This window comes from Trifolium pratense, linkage group LG6, assembly GCF_020283565.1.
Source record: "Trifolium pratense cultivar HEN17-A07 linkage group LG6, ARS_RC_1.1, whole genome shotgun sequence".
NCBI classification, from domain to species: Eukaryota; Viridiplantae; Streptophyta; class Magnoliopsida; order Fabales; family Fabaceae; genus Trifolium; species Trifolium pratense.
The window spans coordinates 7,114,195-7,133,365 of record NC_060064.1 but is presented as its reverse complement, the minus strand read 5'-3'; the positions used below and the strand labels follow the sequence as shown (position 1 = coordinate 7,133,365).

The following is a 19,171-nucleotide window of genomic DNA, read 5'->3' as shown; positions in this document are numbered from 1 at the left end:
ATGTACGATGTTCTGCAACGATATATAAACGTTGAATGTTTGCTATATGTCACCTAAATGTAATAGCTTGGGCCCCTTTTCTAGTTCAATTGGTAGTGAGAATTGATTGAACATGTACTTGAACCTCAGAGTACGTGATTTGATTCCCACGGAAGACATAAACTCTACTAGAGGTAGAGACTAGAGAAGATCGTGAGGTACACGCTTAATATAGTGTTACCAGTATGGTTTGCAAGTGGCAAAACCATATTCTTTTTAAATTTCAGTTCGCTTAACAAGTGAAATTATTGCTTCTATTTGGTGAAATCATTACTCAAAGTGATTTATGATGTAACTTCTGACTACTTGTTTAGTAAATATGTCTAAAAAAAAGTGTGTTTGGATAAACTGCTTAAATGGACAGTAGCTGAATAAGTGTTAATCATACTCGTTTATATATAAGTAATAAGTTGTTGCAAGGTGTTTTTCATAAATTATTATGAAAAGCTTAATGAAATCGGAAGTTTATGAACATGTCTCATTGTTTGAAGCTATCTCATACCAACACATGTGCTTATGAGTTATGATATAAAATTAGTAAAGTTAAAGTGTAAATAAACTTATCATAGTGCACTCTAAGTTCCAAATTCTTCTAATCTAATTTGTGCACACGAGTATATGATAATAATCTCATTGGTTCCTAATTGGCTTGTTTGATTTGTTTTTTGGTTGTCATTTTGGCTTGTTTGAAGTCTTTTGATTCAAGAGGAGGCTCATGCTAGGGTGAGAGAGGATGCTTTTTTTTTGACACAAGAAGTTATCTTGTAAGTTGATCACTTTAAGAAATCAACCATTCAAGAAGTTTGTTAAAAAGAGTGACTTGCTTTTTGCTTCAAATATAACGATATTTACTCTGTATGCATTATATCTTGTTATCAGTCATTTGTTTAACTTTCCTGATTCCTGATTTTGTTTGGCTAATTGTTAATGAAGGGCCCTGCATAAACCAAACTGATCAGTTCTTGAGTTTTTTTTTTCAACCTTACCAACTTCTCGCGCGTCCTTCTAGTTTCTTATTTTACCCTTCTGCTACTTAAGTAGCTGACGTGTAAAATCTTGAAATTTTTGTGTTAGGAAGTGTTTTTATCTCAAAATTTTCATTTTTACAATGTCCGCTACTCAAGTAGCGGACATAGATATTTTGTAGAGTGCGTGAAAATTGATAGTGGTAAAAGAAATTCTCACAGTTCCTTGGTTTGGATTTTTGTCCAAATCTAGTTTAAAGGCTGTTATGTATGGACTACCTGACAACCCTATATAGTATTCTCTTTTGAGAAATAAAGGCATTCTCACCTAAGTTCTAATTGATAGCACAAAGTTATCACTCTCAATCCAATTCCATTGAAAAATGTTTAACCCAAGGCGTTAAGCAAGATCCTTGTTCGATCATTGACTTGGACATGCAATAGTATTAAAACTCTTAGGAAGAGTTTGTCGCCCATTTAGGTCCCACATGGCTCGAAAGATTAATTTCTCCAGTTGCGTACGGAAGATATCTGATTTACACAACAACAAAAAAGTGTTTATATTGTAGTTTTAACATGATTGAATGAAAAAATGGTAATGGTGCAAACATTTTATGGAGAGGTGTATGTAGCTAGGGTTGTAACAAGTCGGTTTGATTTAGTTTTCGCAACAAAATAAAAATAAAAACCTAAAACTAGTCCAATTACATCTTTAGAATTCACCATATCACCGACTCAACACAATAAACAATATCAGAAAAATTCAAACCTAAAATATTAAGAGGAGTATACTCTAAAGTATCGAAAATTCATACTTCAACACAATAACCACTAGGTGTATGTAGGGATGTCAATGGATATCCATGAGCGCAGATAGTATAATATCTGTGTTCACCCCATTAGATAAATATGATATTCGTATTTACTTTATATCCGTGCGGGTATCCACTAAGCGGATAATCTACGGGTTTTGAGGTATCCGCGGATATTAACAGATATCCATGGATGATAAATTGTTAAAAAAATATTTTTTTCTAATTATCTAAAATTTCTTTAAAGAAGTAAAAAAAATAATATTAACACATAATAATATATTCACACATTTCACTTTCAATTTAACAACAATGTAACCACATTCATTTTTCTTCTTTTTACCAAAACTTAATATAATATCCATATATTTCTCTTTTAAAAAATAATATACATGATGACGGATCGTCACACTCTCTTATCCATGCCTATTTGAGTGACATTAGACTCATTTTAGAGGGTTTTAAGCAATAAAATCAAGAGAAATCAACTCGGAAGCAAGGTTACTTGGAATACAAGAAAGCAGGAAATTATGCAGAAAAATACAGTTTTGCACTACGCTGGGGGCGTGGTCCATCACGCGCAGCGTGATGCTTATCACAGAGAGACCAAAAACCTGCTTTGATCACGCGCGGCGTGGGGACTGTCACGCGCGGCGTGAAACTCTGACCTGAGAAGATTGGCCACTGACTAGTGATCACGCGCGGCGTGATATCTATCACGCGCGGCGTAGTGTTAATTTCAGCAACCACGCGCAGCGTGGTAGATCTCACGCGCAGCGTAGTGTTAATTTCAGCAACCACGCGCAGCATGGTAGATCTGACGCGCAGCGTGGTTGCAATCAGTATATATAGAAATGTCAGTTTTCTGGACAGGGGTTGGAAAAATTGAGGAATCTGATCTTGATCTTGGGAATTTCAGGCACGATTTGAAGACTGATCCTGTGTTCAGAGGCAAAAGGTGGCTAGATCGGAAGCATTCAACATCATGGAAGTGGATTCCTTGAAGTTGGAGCAAGAATCGAGCTACTTCACGATGAGAGGCTAGACCTCCATTGAGGTTGGATCATGATGAGGAACTAAACCAATGTATTCCATGTAATCAATTGTATCTGTACTGAATCTCTCTTTTATGAATGTTATTCAATGAAGTTCTATCCTTAATGCTTTACAATTTCTGATCAATCTTGCAATGAACTTAGATTTTAATTATGTACGAGAGTATGAGTTGAAATCAGAACTGAATTCATTGTGCATTTGAGTGTTTCCGGTCGAGAGATTGAAACATAGAATGTAGCATACGATCAACGCGTTTTCAAATACTCCGCTACCGGTAGCTTCCATCCAAGAGATTGGAGAAGTATCGGTAGAGGATAGGGTGGATTTTGACAAGAGATTGCGATTCACCATATTGTTGATCTAGTTGTAACATTCGAGTGATTCATTACGATACAATTGAATTGCATGTGAATACTATTGTTTAGGGAATTGTCGACGATCCAACCTCATTCTTAATCAATTGATTTCTCAACGTTTTCGTACAAACAACATCACTCAACATACCCCCAATTTATGTGTATTTCTTGCATAATGTTCATGAACACTATTAGACTAGTTTAATCACACAATCCCTGTGGATCGATATTTTTATTACTACGTGGTAATTCGTTCACTTGCGAAAATTATCCATCAATACACACATTTTTAACTAAAATAAAATTCATCATAAAGTTATTCGAAATATAAAAGCCTTTTTTATAATTAATAACTAAGGATATTTAAGTAATTTTATTATTTATTAGCGGGTACGGATATCTGCGGGCATGAATACCATTAAATCCGTATCCATATTCATTAAGTATCGGGTAATTAAAATATCCATTTATTTCAGCCGTGGATATCCAATAAGTTATCCGCCCCGTATTCATGGCGGATTTTATCCGCGGATATTTGCAGGTATAAATATTTTTGCCATCCCTAGGTATATGTACTTTGTAGAGCAGACTCTAGTATTTGGTATGAGATAGTATCATGATATGTGCATATAAATATTAGAATTGCAAATAACGTACAATACATAGAATGTTTAATTCTTGTGTATAAATCATCATCACTATACTCTGTTTCTATGTATGTCTATGGTATTTGAATGAGGCTGGCTTAGGGGGTCCACGACCATGTTCGGCGCCGTTTGCGTGGCATCACATATACTTTGTTACCCTACAAACTTACCCTTCTGTTTTACCTTTCTTAGACCACTAGGATCAGGGAAACATTTTACTACTATAAACTTACTACTTCACATTTTTTCAATAAGTATTATTTAATTCTCAAGCCACCAAAGTTTAGGACCACATCTTAAAGGTCAAAGCTAAATTTTGACGTATGTATAAATTTTCTCTCCTTCAGAATTTATTGTAATCTCTTTCTTGTAGCTTAAAATATGTGACTCCATTCCATGGCCTAAAATTCAAGCGGGACCAAGCTGTCTATTTATAGGATTTTATGGTTTTGCAGCTTCTTTAGAGGTTGAGCTTTCGACCTTTCTATTTCTTCCATGCCACGAAAATTACAACACAAACAAAATTAATTTTGGCTTGGTTTTGAGTGAAACATGTTGGGATCCGGTTAAGCTTTAACTAGATATGTTAACTACAATTGTCTCCATTTTTTTAATGAGCATAAATGAAATATATTAACACCAATAGTTAGTCTTTGCTAGCATAAGATGTGCCAGAGAAAACCGTAAAAGTACGGTCTACATGAAACCAAAATATCAAAAATCATCAGGTCGATCGATGCCCAAACAAACAAAAGACTCGACCACCACAAATGAGAATGTAAACAAAGATTTACAATTGTAAACCAAGAGAATGAAATTTAACTTTATCTACCAGCTGGTGGAGAGTAGCCTCCTTAGCCTTGAAGACTCTATTATTCTGCTCATTCCATACAACTCATATGCAACATAACCATATAAGCTGCATAAATGAGCGGTGTGGTCGCGAGCCTCCTGCCGAGTGAGTGAACTGAATTAAATGATCCAGTAATGTATTCGGGTCAGCTGTAGAGATATTGATCCAAGCTCTTACCAAGTGCCATAGAGGGGCAAATACAGGGCACGACAGAAACAAATGATGGGTGGTTTCCAATCCACCGCAACCTGTCACACAGAACTGAGAATCGGGATGAATGATGTGACGCACCACCAAATTATCTTTAGTCGGTAGCCTATTACGAACGACCCTCCATGCCAAGACAAAAACCTTCGCTCCTGACGGAGTTGCCTCCTCCATTGTGAGGCTTCCAAAGCCACTTATCTAAAATGTTAGTCCGCAAAATATGAGCAAGTAAACATCTATACTCCCCTAGCATCTCTTCCTCCCACGGCTGCAACGGTCGGCCTGCCAAAACTACAATTGTCTCTACTTGAAAGGGTAAATATAATATGTCAATTTTGTGAGGTTTTTTTTGTCTTCTAAATGATAAATTGTTAGTATGTTAATTGGTACTTGATCTTTGAACCTCAAACTTCTTAGTTTTTAATTCAATCATCGGTTAAGTTACTCTAAGAGTCTAAAGTAAACTTATGAACCTACATATACTCGACTCATATTTCATATCGATAAAGGTTTTATATTTTCCTGTGAAAGAAAAAAGGTTTTATATTTTACATCATACTAAAAATAACAGAGATATGATGCATGTAGATTATATAATTTAATATATTGGATAATTTATATTAACTAACTAATATTTTATATTTTATCATGGTCAAATAAATTAATCTAAATCAAAATGCGTATGATTTTGAAGCGTATGTCACATAGTAAGACATTTTTGTCTTTCATTTTATAAAATTTTAAGGTTGAGTTTGTGAGAGGCACACAAATGGGGTACAAATACGACGCATATTATTGACAATTAATTAATATCATATTGTTTGTCTAAAAATAACTATTGTAAAAAATGTTGTGCATTAGTATGCACCAAATAATGAAATAGATTACCACCCAACCAAGTTCAGCGTCAACTACCACTAAACCAATTGACGATTGATACTTGTTGAGAATCATGGGATGAGAGGGATGAAGATCATACTCATAAGAGAGGTAGAGAGCATATGAATACTCATGAGGTAAAAACTCATATGTAATCATATTGATTGATAAAAAAATTGAGTAAAAAGTATAATGGAGTAACTTATTTATAGGATTATTTGGAGTAACTAACTCTCTAACAAACTTTTTAACTAACTAACCAACATAGTAACCTATTAACTAATTATATTGTAATAGCCTCCCTCAAACTCAACATTGGGAAATTTACCAATTTGAGTTTGGAATACAATGAAAATACAAATTTGTAGAACACCAAAATCACACAATGTACTATAGTAAAGAACTAAACACCTAGACAAATCATAACAGTAACATTGTTGGCACAATGTCAGCATAATAGGCCCAGTAGCAACCGATCTTGGCTTTGATTATGCTTTCGATCACTTTGATCCAATGCCAACTTTACTCGAATGAATCCTTAAGTGCTTCGATCACTTCGATCCAAGGCCAACTTTACTCGAATGAGTCCTTAAGGACCTTGACAGTGTAGTTTGTGCACAGAAGACCAAGTTCAATGATAAGCAATCCATTCGATCCAATGTGCAGTAAATGCCAAATATCTTCCATAGTTGTAACAACGATAGAAGCAATCACAACATTCCAATCGAATTGATAGAACAAATCATAAGAATACTTCCAAAGGTATTGAAGTCATAACTACCATCAATCAATCTTGAACAATGTTGTTGCAGAACTGACCCCTATATTGTGATAGCCTCCCTCAAACTCATAGTAAGAGAATATTTAGTATGAGTTTGGAAAACAGAAAACAAAGACCAATTTGACATAGGAAAGTTCCGCCGGGATCGAAGGGAAAGAGTGAAATTCAATCGAAAAATGACATAATAGCGAGTATAGTAGCAGAACTGTAAATCACTAACATAATTCCACCGGGATAAAAATCAACGATGCACTCATCATGTAGTTCGAAAGGCCAAACCTGGTTGTTTACTGATCGAGTCAAAAAACGTTACCGTCGTCGTACGCGTGAACATGAAATTTAAAGCTTCAATTGTTGGATTATTAAGCAACTTTTTCTTGATTCTGTTTCTCTGTGATCATTGACAGAAGATTTCTGCCAATATCAAACGGTTTCTTCCCTCTGTCCCAAGGTATCCATCGTAGACAAAATGAAATTCTGCATATTGCGTAACTCAGAAGCACTAACAGTGCTCCGCCAGGATCGAAGACGATAATGCCGAAATCACGATAATGAGAAAAGAAAGCGATGTTCTCCGATGAACATAGTAGCAAATCAGAAAGCGTCTCACCTTTCTTGCTGTTATGATCGTGATCTTGAGAGAATTGGACGTTACCGTCATGTTGACACTTGATCTTGACGGAGAAGAAAACGCGTGAACGGTGGATTGTGAAATCACAGAATCAATGAAACAGTTGATTGCACCAATCTTGATGTAATTTCCTTCAATTGAAGGAGTGATTGTGTTGATCGATAACATTTGGACCTTTTCAAGATTCAGTTCTTGATGGAAATTGCCGAAAATAATTTCTGGATCTCTTTTCTCAATGATTGCAAAAACAGAGACTGAATCATCATCTTGAACTTTATCTTCTTCACAATTTTCAGAATCGTAAGCGGAAGCGCAATCTTCATCTTCATCCCTCGGGTATCGCTCTGATACCATGTTGAGAATCATGGGATGAGAGGGATGAAGATCATACTCATAAGAGAGGTAGAAAGCATAGGAATACTCATGAGGTAAAAACTCATATGTAATCATATTGATTGATAAAAGAATTGAGTAAAAAGTACAATGGAGTAGCTTATTTATAGGACTATTTGGAGTAACTAACTCTCTAACTAACTCTCTAACAAAACTTTCTAACTAACTAACCAACTTAGTAACCTATTAGCTATCTATATTGTAATAATACTATTTATTAATTGTTTGTCTTGAAGAAGGTATTATCAGAATTCCCTGCGCATTCTGAAGGAGGGATTAATGGCACTCTCTCTGATCACTCTCCGTCCCCCCATTTGAATTACGTTACGTTCAGTGTTTCATTATCTTTTGTCCGTACACCAAAACTAAGTGAGGCTCTCCCTGTTATATGTGGCGTTGTTATTATTATGGGACAAATATAAAAATCAAGCTTCAATTGATACTATATTATATATCATTAGATTTTCAATTCTACAATTGCACCTCTACAATCACCTCTCTCATCAAGTTTTGCTAATGATGACTTATATTTCGAGAACAGAAATAGTATGTGAAAATTGCAAAATATACATGATGGATAATAGTACAAGGTGCATTGAGCCAAAAAAATATGGTACAAGGTTCAATTGGAGGCTGATTTGCACTTGTTAAAAGAGATGATAGAAATGTTTAATATGATACTTAACTATGAAACTTTAATGAATTAGTTTTTTGGATTGAGTTCTTTTGATGGACTTAAGTCCTAATATAATTGATGACTTTGTTGAGAGTCGAGTCAAAAAAAGGTTTGTTTATAGGTTAGATTAAGGTACTTCATTGAATAGTGACAGATCGGTGGAAATAGCTATCATCCTCTCAATGTCAATAAACTTAAAATTGTTGTAGATTTTGACTTTTAAACGAGTGACATTATTTGGAATAAAGCAAGATACAGCCCAGTGTCTGAGATGAGCTCTCGTCACCAATGATTCCATTTCAGATAACTCATGACGAGGCTATATTGGATAGGGTCGTACCTTACTTTAACATATGGTTGTTCGACAAGTCATAACTGATCATTGAGGAAAGGGTGGGAGAGTGGTACTCACCCACTATACTAGGAGCGAAAGTCTCGAGGGCAAACTGACTTTTGACAAATAAACCTAAAACCTAAATCGAGATCATCACCAACTAGGAGTTATCCTAAGTAACCTTAGCAGGTCATTAAAATGGAATAGCATTAAATTAGTATTAATTCAAGAAAAATGCTAACAATTTCCCTTAAGAAATTAAGTTAGGGATTTATAAATGTAAATGTTGTATTGAAAATGAAGTATTTATTAGCAGTATTTGATAAATATTTTACTTTTTTTCAAAACACTTTTTTTTTATGGATTTTTGTTAAATAATCTATTTAGACACTTGTAGGCGTAACTAATATTAGATTGAGTTAATGAATGACCGACGTTAGACGAATATTATATGTCTTCCGTCAATGACTCCGCTTAATCATGTCAGTAGAGACTTCGTGACCGTTCAATCGAGAATAAATGATCCATATCTCAAGTAGATATTGATTTCATTTAAAACTAAAATTACGAATCTTGAGATATATACCGTCCAATCTATTCACAAACCCTTGACTACATGACTGCATGCAATCGGTGACGACAGACAATTCGGGTTCGACATTAGACTGAACTGATAATCTGCAGGATGGCAAAGGATTTGGTCCATATCCAAAACGCAGTCCAATTCCTTTCCATAAATATTGAATCCTATCGTTAGCATCAAATTGAAGACACAAAAGAAGGAAGGGGAAGCTAGATCCAAATTAAGTGGAAAGACAAAAGAAGGAAGAGTGTGCAGCAAAGCACAGCACTGTCTGCATCATCATAATTATTAATTAAGGTGAAAGGGAGATGATGATGATAATGAAAACAAATGCATTCAGACCAACTTGTCGTTGTTCTTCATTTGTCTTTTATTAGTGCACCACAGTGGGGGAGCAAATTCTGTTTCTTCCTCTGTTTTTTCAATTTTGGGACCATTTCACTTGTTTTGCCAATCAAAGCTATTTTTCAACATTGAAAAGTTGGTATAGTATCTAATACTCCCTCGGATGAAGAGAAAATTTACTTTTTAAATTCATTAAAAATTTAATGTATTTAGATCAAAAAATCGAATGATTCATATTAAATAGCGCTCATTAAGTATGAGAAAAAAAAAAGTACTTATTCAAATAAAATAGGGCCGGCCTAAGCAGCATGACTCCCCTTTTTGACGCCTTGTTCTGACAGCACGTACGGTCAGTTCTACCTTAGCCCAACTATGTCTCTCAAAATGGTGAACTTAGCTTGGATAGTTGGATATATACCTATTCAGAACATTATTATCTAGCTAGTACATTTGTTAATTCCTGATTAACATTTGATAGTACGTATATATTTTTGCTATATTACTTATAGAGGAGTATTTTGTTTTGCATAATTTTTTTTTAATGGCTAAATTTTATTAATAATGTAATCGAGTCCAATACGTACTAATGTTTTTCGTAAAAAAAAACTTATTAATATTTGTGACTTATAACTACAATATAGATTTATTGATGAAACTTACTTGGGTTGGTGCATTGGTATTGACTTGGGACCTGAGAGTGTGCTCCTCTTAAGGTCTGAGGTTCAATTCTCTCTAGTGCCAATTTGGGTAGGCTAATTTAGCTTCTTCAAAAAAAAAAATTATTGATGATGACTCTAATTTAATAAATTTTTAAGCTGTTGAATTAGAGAAATTATAATTTCTATATATTTAGGATAATTAAAGAACTATAGCAGACAAAATATAAGTAAAGTCAAAATGTATTTATAAACCACCTCTTATAAAAATAACTAGAGGAAATTATTAAATTTAGAGATGATGCATTTACGAAATGAAGGGATAAGAAAATCATAAATGGTTTTAATGTTGTTTTGGGAAATAAATGTTGTGAACACAACTGGATATGTTAAAAGTAAATGTTGTGAAAAAGAAAGATGGGTGTAGTTATGGTGTGATAAGTATCAGCTAGAATTTTTCTGTTAAATAAAAAATAAAATGTTAACGTGTGTTTTAAGGGTACACGGTATAATTAATTAAAAAAATCTAATGTGAAAATTGAAAATTATGTTATGGAAATTGTACATTCAATTTTTAAAATAGTTAAAATTTGTTATTTCAATATAAAATTATTCTTTTATTAATTATCTTTAACATGTGTCCAAGACACATATTAGCATGACTATTGACCTATAAACAATATAATTCTTCCGTCCTAAAATAAATAATATACATGTAATTTGTCACAAAAATTTGACATACTTAACTTTCAATACAATATTTTATAATTGAAGAATGATAATGCAACTCCACTCTTTTTTATGAAGATGTGCATTAGGACCGACTAATACAAGGGGATCAATCTCACCGCTCACTTGCGGGGGCCCATTTAAATCCAGAGTTTTTTTTACTTTGTATGGACTTAACCCACCAAAATTGGCACAGTGGAATCGAACTTGAGACATTGAGAGGAGCATACTCCAAGAACCCAAGTCAACACCACTAGACCAACCCCAAGTGGTTCACCTTAGGTGATATTTATCTACTTTTTAGTTATAATTTGTTAACACACACATTCTAAAAAATAAGTGGGTGTATTATTATATTATAAGTTATAACAAATGCCTATAAAAATTGCTAACTTACACCAATTGATTTTTTAGAAGCAATGTTTTAGCAACGTACACTTTAAGATGTATATAAGTACTTTTTAGTTATAACTTGCTAAAATACTCCTTCTAAAAAAATAAGTAGATGCACACCTTACCAAAATCTTTTATAATTATATTCTCATAATATTTACTACTTTTACAACTCTTAAGTAAGTCGTCAATAATTTTTAAAGACAATTAAATAAAATTTATATTTTTTTCTCTTTAATTATTACACTTTTTAAAATGTTTGATCAAAGTATTTAAAATGGGACCGATGGAGTATAAGTGAAAATATTCTTATACGAATTGTGTTAAGAATTTTGTAAATATATACATGTGCAATTCACTTGAGAAGAGTAGGTACTTCAAAGTCACTGTGATCTTAACTCAATTGATAAGGATATTGTATTATATATGCAAGATCCGAAGTTCGAACTCCGGATATTTTACTTATCCATTTTTAAGATAGAATTTTCTAGTCACTAGACTACTTGATAAAATAAAATAAAAAGTAGTACTCCAAATCCATTGTAATTATCCCAAGATTCCCTCTTAACCGACACGTAGAAACTTTGATTTCATCTCTCATAATCACTAAAAAGTCAGAAACACAGTGCCACGCCTCACTATATACTACTGACTACACCACCCTAATCTTCTTTCCTCACTCCCTCTGACAATGTGGTCCATGCATCCTAACTAGTGAAGCCCATAAATAAAAGAAACACATTTTGGGTATAGAATTGAAGTGAAAGAACAAAGTGAAAGCCTAAAATGGATTGGAACATTGAGAGCACAAGACCCTTTGTTCCTCATGCAGAATCTTCCTTAAGCTTCTTCTACAACTATAACAACACCCCTTATTCAGGTAAAAACATTAGTCTTCAAATCATTGACCTTTATTCTCCAATGTTTTTTTACCCCTAATAATAGTTTACAACTTTTCAGTCACTTTTTCATCAATTTATTGACTTGAATCCCAAGTTATTTCCTCATTTTGTTACTTTTCATTTCAACTAACATAGATGGCAAAACATATTTGAAAACTACACTTTCGGTAACCTTAGGCACACACTTATGTATTAATACATATTCTAAAACACACATGTAACATGTTTGTCTGGATATTATCGTTAAGAAGTTTTACATCGGTTCTGAGGTTATTTGAATATAAGTTTATAAAATAGAGACAATCTTACCTTATAAGTCAGTTTTGTAGGGTTGAGTCAAATCGAACTTTCAATTCTAAAATTATTTAATATTATGAGATCTTTTGCAACAATAACAAAATTGTTAAACAAAACAAAAAAGATAAAAGAATTCATGAGATGGTGATGTGATGAAAAAAGTGATAATCTTTTAAGTTAATTCAAATATGTTTAGGAATGGATGTGAGTCAAGCAGCAATGGGTGAGACACAACAAAGGTTGCTTCCAGCAATGGATGAAATGAACATCAATGGAAATAATTACAAAGAGAAGAAAAAGAGATTAACAAGTAATCAAATTGATTTACTTGAGAGAAGTTTCCAAGAGGAAATAAAGTTAGATCCTGAAAGGAAGATAAAGCTTTCAAGAGAGCTAGGGCTTCAACCTCGCCAAATCGCTGTTTGGTTCCAAAATAGGCGTACAAGGTGGAAAGCTAAGCACCTTGAACACTTGTATGATGTGCTTAAACAAGAATTTGATGTTGTCTCTAAGGAAAAGCAGAAACTTCAAGAAGAGGTAACTACTTAATTTGAATAAAATGGAATGAGATAACATCTCGATTTGTTTTTTTACGACGTAACTGACTATTCTGTTCCATTTCATTCCACTCCATTTCATCTGTACCATGAAACTAAACATAGTCTTGCATATCTGTTCCATGTATTTTCCGTACGAAAATTACTAGTATTATTTTTCATCACACATATTCAACATTTTGTTTTACACTTTTTTTTTGGATTTAAAAGCATGAAAAATTATGCACTTTTTTTCTATATATGTCATTTAATAAATATATATATGTATAGGAAAATCATTAATTTTGTTTGATCTTGAACGTAGTTTTACCCCAAATTGGTTTTGATTTGATGTATGTAACTGATATGTCCTGAAAACATCACAGGTTATGAAGTTGAAGGGAAAGCTAAAAGAACAAAGTAATTTTAGGACACAGCAAACATTTGTTGAAGAAACAGTAGAAAGCACATCAAAAGGACTAAGATGTTCTAACAAACCACAAGGAGGAACTGCAGAGAATTACACCAACAACAACAATGTCAATAGTACTTGTTTCACTGTTGAAGATTTTAATAACCCTGTTTCAATGCCTCCTCAACAATGTCACTGGCCTGTGTTACCTAATTATTATCCCTAATCTACATTACAAGTCAAAGTAATTTTAATTGAATTACTCTATGATCTAGTAGTTTGAAGTTTGAACTTAACTTTAATTTTAGTGTACTAGTAGTAGTTAGGTATTAATGGTTTTATCAGAACTGACGTTAGGATCCATTCAGAATACTAGTAGTTATGAGTTATGACTCATAATGCAGTGATTCAGGGAAGCTGTAGGGTAAAACTTATGTATTAGTAGTAGTTTCCAATCAAAACTGATTCATGGACACTCACTTTTTCTTTTTCATGCATGTGACACCTGGTTAATCATGTGCAAAAGTAAGATTAATTCAGTTGAGCAGATAATTTTTAACTATCTGCTCAACTGAATTAACCATATATTTTAAAGTGATTAGTAAGATGTCGCGTGAGTGTATAAAAGATAGGTGTCTATGTCTCATTACTGGTTTGCAATCTTTTTAAGTTAAAGTTTTACTACGTACTTTGCTTTTTGGTAGGAAGAAAAGGACAGTTGCACACTGTTTTTTTAACAGTACTTTTCATTTACATTTTCACGACGTTGTTTCAGAGTAAGAGACAGAGAGCTCATGAACTAATGATGATGATGATGACAGTGAGCTCATATGTTGGATTTTTCTTTCTTGTTTTATTCAAAAAGAGGGGTCTGAAAAAACTATGTAAAATGTGACCAAAATAGTGTGCAAATAGTGGTTTTAAATTTTATATTGATGTGTTAGCCGTTGTTTTGTATGAATTTTCATTTTGTGACCATCATTGTCTATTTAACAATGGAATCCCACTTCTCAAAAAGTCAAAAAAAAAAATTGGTGTTGTAGCAAAGCCATTGAAATGTTGAAAGGAAGCAACACAAAGTCAAATAATATTAATATTACATACTAACAAATCTTCTATGACTTTATAATAAAAGAAGTCTTAGTTATGAGCATTAGCACTAAAGGTACAAAAAAAAATTATTACTATGTTATAGGCACAAATTTTTTACGGCTGTTTAGTGGTAATTAATTTCATCCGATTCATTTATTTTTGATAATTAAAACAATTTTTAAATTGCTAAAAAGTTGAATTCTCAAATATCATTAGTATTTTCCATAATACTTATAGTAAGTACATAACAAACTATTATCGGATAGAGATCACAATGGGTATGGTATGAGTAGGGTACTATACTACTCATCCTCATACCTGCAGTTTGAAAAAATACTCGTGCACATCCCCATACCCGTGTGGGTAACAACTTTTGTACTCATCTTCATACCCTATGGGTACCTAAGTACCCATACCCATACCCGTTACCCGCATTTTTACTAAAAATAAATTGATCAATTATAAAATATCATATCGTTTTAATATAATTAATTTTTGTTTTAAAGATTTTATGTTGACTCATGAAAATTATAAACAAAAAATTGACTAACCTCATGTTAAAGTTTATTTATTTGTTGACATATTCACATTGTGTTTGTATTATGGGTCTGTTTGGTAAAAATAAGCTATAAGCTAGTTGATAGCTGATAAGCTAGCTGATAGCTGAAAAGCTAGCTTATAGCTGATAGCTGAAAAGCTAGTTAATTGAAATTAAAGTGTTTGGTAAAATTAACTTTTAAAGTGGTTAATAAATATAAAATGACATAATTGTTAGTGGGTAGTTTCTTTTTTAGAGTGGGTAGTTATTAAATTAAAGGGTAAAAATGGAATAAAGTGTAAAAAGCTATAAGCTATAAGCTCAAACGCTACTTGAAATAGCATCTGAAAAAAGCTTGTTACCAAACACATCTAATTTTTTGAAACAAGCTTATAAGCTCGTATAATAAGCTATAAGCTATAAGCTAGCTTATTTGTGTTACCAAACACACCCTATGTTATAAATAAACATTTTTATAAAAAATGTGCAATAGTTTAATAGTATTGTATTATTTTAAATTGATATACATATGTTATTATATAATAATAATAATATATATAAAATAAATAAATATATATTATGTGGGTATGGTGCGGGGTGGGTATTAAGGTACACGTACCCGCATACATACTCATTCATTTTTGTGGGTAATTACTCATACCCGTGCCCATACCCAAAATGCGGGTTTTTACCCTACCCATTATGGGTATTTTTTGCGGGTACCCACTGAGTATGGGTCAAATTGTCATCCCTATTATTGGATTGCAAAAATATGTACGTAAAAAAGAAGGAAAAAAAAACTCCTTGCGTTGACGAGGTGAATTAGACCATAGAATAGGTACCAGAGATGTGGAAATAGGAAATTGGACCTGGTTTTTTTACCGACGAAATGCATAGGAAGTGGTTATGCTACGAGCAATGTTATTGAAGGCTGGTCTAAGACTTAAGAATTCCATTCCACGGGTCCCTCACCTCCCTTAGGGTTTCTTCCTCCCCTGTTGGAGTTTTCTCCCTCCCTTGCAAAGGGTTTTTGATCGTGTAGACCAGAAAGATGCGACCTCGCCGGCGTTTGACGGTGGTTGCGAGCGTTTGAGACCCCTGTTGGAGCGGAGGGGGGTTGTGTACCTGCAGGCACTCCGACGCTCAAGTCAGTATGTGTGTAAGGTTTTCTTAGCTATAAAATGCGTACCTTGCAAATGAAGTGGAGATGCATATATATAGCCCCCAGCGCTGGGCTAAGGCCCTTGATGGCATTAATGGCCATCAAGTGGCTGCCGGAAAACGGCTTGGAGGCCTTGATGTGCAGTAAATGCTCATCATTCCGGTTTACGGCCGTTACAATACGCAAGGGTATCTGACCGTTAGGACGTGCTCGGATGGTATGTGTGTTCGACACCCTCTGATGCTCGAGCTCTAAGCTCGGCCCAGAACAGGAGCCCCCCAAGTCGTTATGCTCGTAGGCGAGGGTAATGACTTGAAGCTTTATCGATTCGTCTCGATTTACCGAACGTGACAGATCCGAGTTGGGTAGCTGAATTTTCGCAACGTCCCTATGGTCAAAGTCAAGCTTTGGAAAGGGAAAATCGTTTATTCTAAGTGGTCAATCCTAGGATTCTGCAGCCGCCTCTCGCATTTATGGGATGTCAGGTGTGGTGACTGGTCCTTTGGGTGGCAAGTTTTGCTATAAATACTTGCTTATCCTTTGGCTTCCCATATCCTGAGTTTGAAGGCTAGCGATGGATAATAGGGATTCCAAGAAGGTTGTTGCTGATGGCTCTGAGTCTCGAAGAGGGAAAAAGAGAGCGGAAGTTCCTAAGTCTGCACCGGCTCGTTCTCAAAAGGGGAAAGAAGCTAAGGTGATGTTCCCTTCCTCGGATACTTCTGATACCTCCAGTTCCGACGAATCGGCGGATTTCATTGGGGCAGTCGAGGAGTTCCTGAGGGCTCATCAATCTCCCCATCTCTATCCTCCTGGCCCTGCCTCTGGTGAAGGAGGGTCTCAGGTTGGGAAGGAGGCTAAGATATGGCCAGAGGAGGTGCTGTGGACTGATTCGGATTCCGCAATTAGCTCAGGTTCCGAGCACGAGGATTAGGTGCTCGGTTCCCTTGTAATTCTCTTCCCTTTGTAATGGATTTATCATTAATAAAATAATTCTCCTTTGATTTTTCCGAGCATAATTTATTTGCACTCATGCTTTATGTATGCTCTTAGTTTAATAATGTCGCGGATTTTCCGAACGATTCCGAGCGGACTTTTCGAGGATCTTGCGTTTCCTTATTCGGTTGCTGCGGCTTTCCCCGTACTTTTAGCAAAGAAATAAGGGGAAGGATTCCGAGGATCTTGCGTTTCCTTATTTGGTCGCAATTTTCTCGGGATGTGGTGTCTTGGATTTCGCGAGATTTGCGCGAGCAGACGGGTGTGACTTGAAAGGACGAGTCGCTTCGTTTCCTTTCGCCACGTGTAAAGGCTATGAAATAGCACTCGAGTGGCTATTCTTTGAGATTTGAACTTCGAGGTCGTTTTGGACCGTTGGATTTTCGCGCCTTTTCGTTTCTCCTGAGATCGAATCTGGGCCACTTGATCGTGACTGATCCGGACCGTTAGATCGATCCTGTGGTTCAAATGGAAGCGGCGCGAATTTTCCTGTACGGATGCGTTGGTCTATATATAGGAGGGAGGTTTTTTCGTTTGAAACTTTACAGTTTCTTACTCATTTTCTCCATCGTTAGCCTTTCCTTTTCAAGCTTCCTCTAGTGGTTTTGCTCCTCCGGCGTTTTTCTACTACAAACTCCTTACTCCTATCTTCATTTAACCAACAAGTAAGTGTTTCATCCTTTTAATCTTTGAAGATTTTGTTTGGATTTTGCTTTAGATTGTTGTAGATAGTTTACGCGGTAGGGGGTTGTAGTGTGTGTTTTTCATGTGGTTTGGGTAGTCTTTTTGGAGGTTGTAGATGGTGATTAGCACCCTTTTCCCCCCAAAAGAAAGGTTTTTCGTGGTTTTTAGGCGAAAAATCGCTTGTTTTCACCAACTGACGGTTGGGTTTTATCTTAGAACAGTGTCGAGCACCACATGCGTTTCGTGCTCGGTTGTTCGCATGAATTTCGCGTTCGGAGGGATTATTTGTCGCCTTTAGTTTCTGCGTAATCTTTGTTTGAGATCCTCGCCCTTTCGCTTGATTTGGCGGTGGAAGGGTGGATTTGAATGTCGAATTCATTTTTCCTTCCTCTGCTTTTTCAGGTTTTCTAGATGGCTGAGGGATCTCAAAGTGACTTCGCGTTCGTAGATCAACAGCCTTCCTCATCGATTCGCATCCGAGCCGACGTTTCGTGGGTTGCGGATGAACCCCGAGAGACGGAGTCAGTTTATCAGGGTTGCGAGAGTGACATCCCAGAGACGATGTGCACGGATATTCAGACTCCTCCCACCGAAGATTTCGAGGTGCGGATTCCCACTGCTCGCCACCGGATCTGCGGCAACTGGGCTTGGGGGACGATTCCCATGTACGAGATTGCCTTTAAACATCTGGGAATTCGGCTGCCCTTCACAGATCTGGAAGTGTCCATCTTTCGCCATCTTCACTTGGCCCCTTCTCAGCTTCATCCGAACTCGTTGGCCTTTATCAAGGCTTTCGAAAAAACAGCAGAGTATTTGGGTCTGGGCCCCACCTTGCCTTTATTCTTTTACCATTTTGGCCTTCAACGGAGCTGTCCTCGGGGGGAACAGGCGAAAGGGAAGCTCGCAAAGGGAGCCCCAGTACCGAGCACCAAGCATGGATGGGTTTCTTTGAGGCAACGGAAACGCCTCTTTGATATGTTCGACGAGTCGGTACGAGGGTTCAAGTCCGTGTTCTATGGAGTTAGGCCAATCACGACGAAAGGTTGGAACAATTTCGTTCGTAGGGGGCATCGAATTGATGAGCTTGGGCAGGAAGTGCTTGATGAGCAGGGTCTCCCTATCGAGGAGGATTTTGCCAGATTTCCTTTCTATTGGCGCAGGGATCATTATTCCATGTCGACCAAAGAATTTGTTTTTACGCTGGGAGCGTTGTCAGCTGA

At 35.5% G+C, this 19,171-nt stretch overlaps 1 protein-coding gene across 1 annotated transcript; it reads left to right on the top strand.

Annotated features, from left to right (window-relative positions):
• Positions 1-12,030: 12,030 nt before the first annotated feature.
• On the top strand, positions 12,031-14,460 carry LOC123890562 (homeobox-leucine zipper protein ATHB-22-like). The gene is made up of 3 exons (XM_045940198.1): positions 12,031-12,215; positions 12,731-13,071; positions 13,457-14,460. Exons 1-3 carry the CDS (start codon positions 12,122-12,124, stop codon positions 13,706-13,708), a joined length of 687 nt encoding a protein of 228 aa, XP_045796154.1. The 5' UTR covers positions 12,031-12,121; the 3' UTR covers positions 13,709-14,460.
• Positions 14,461-19,171: the final 4,711 nt, after the last annotated feature.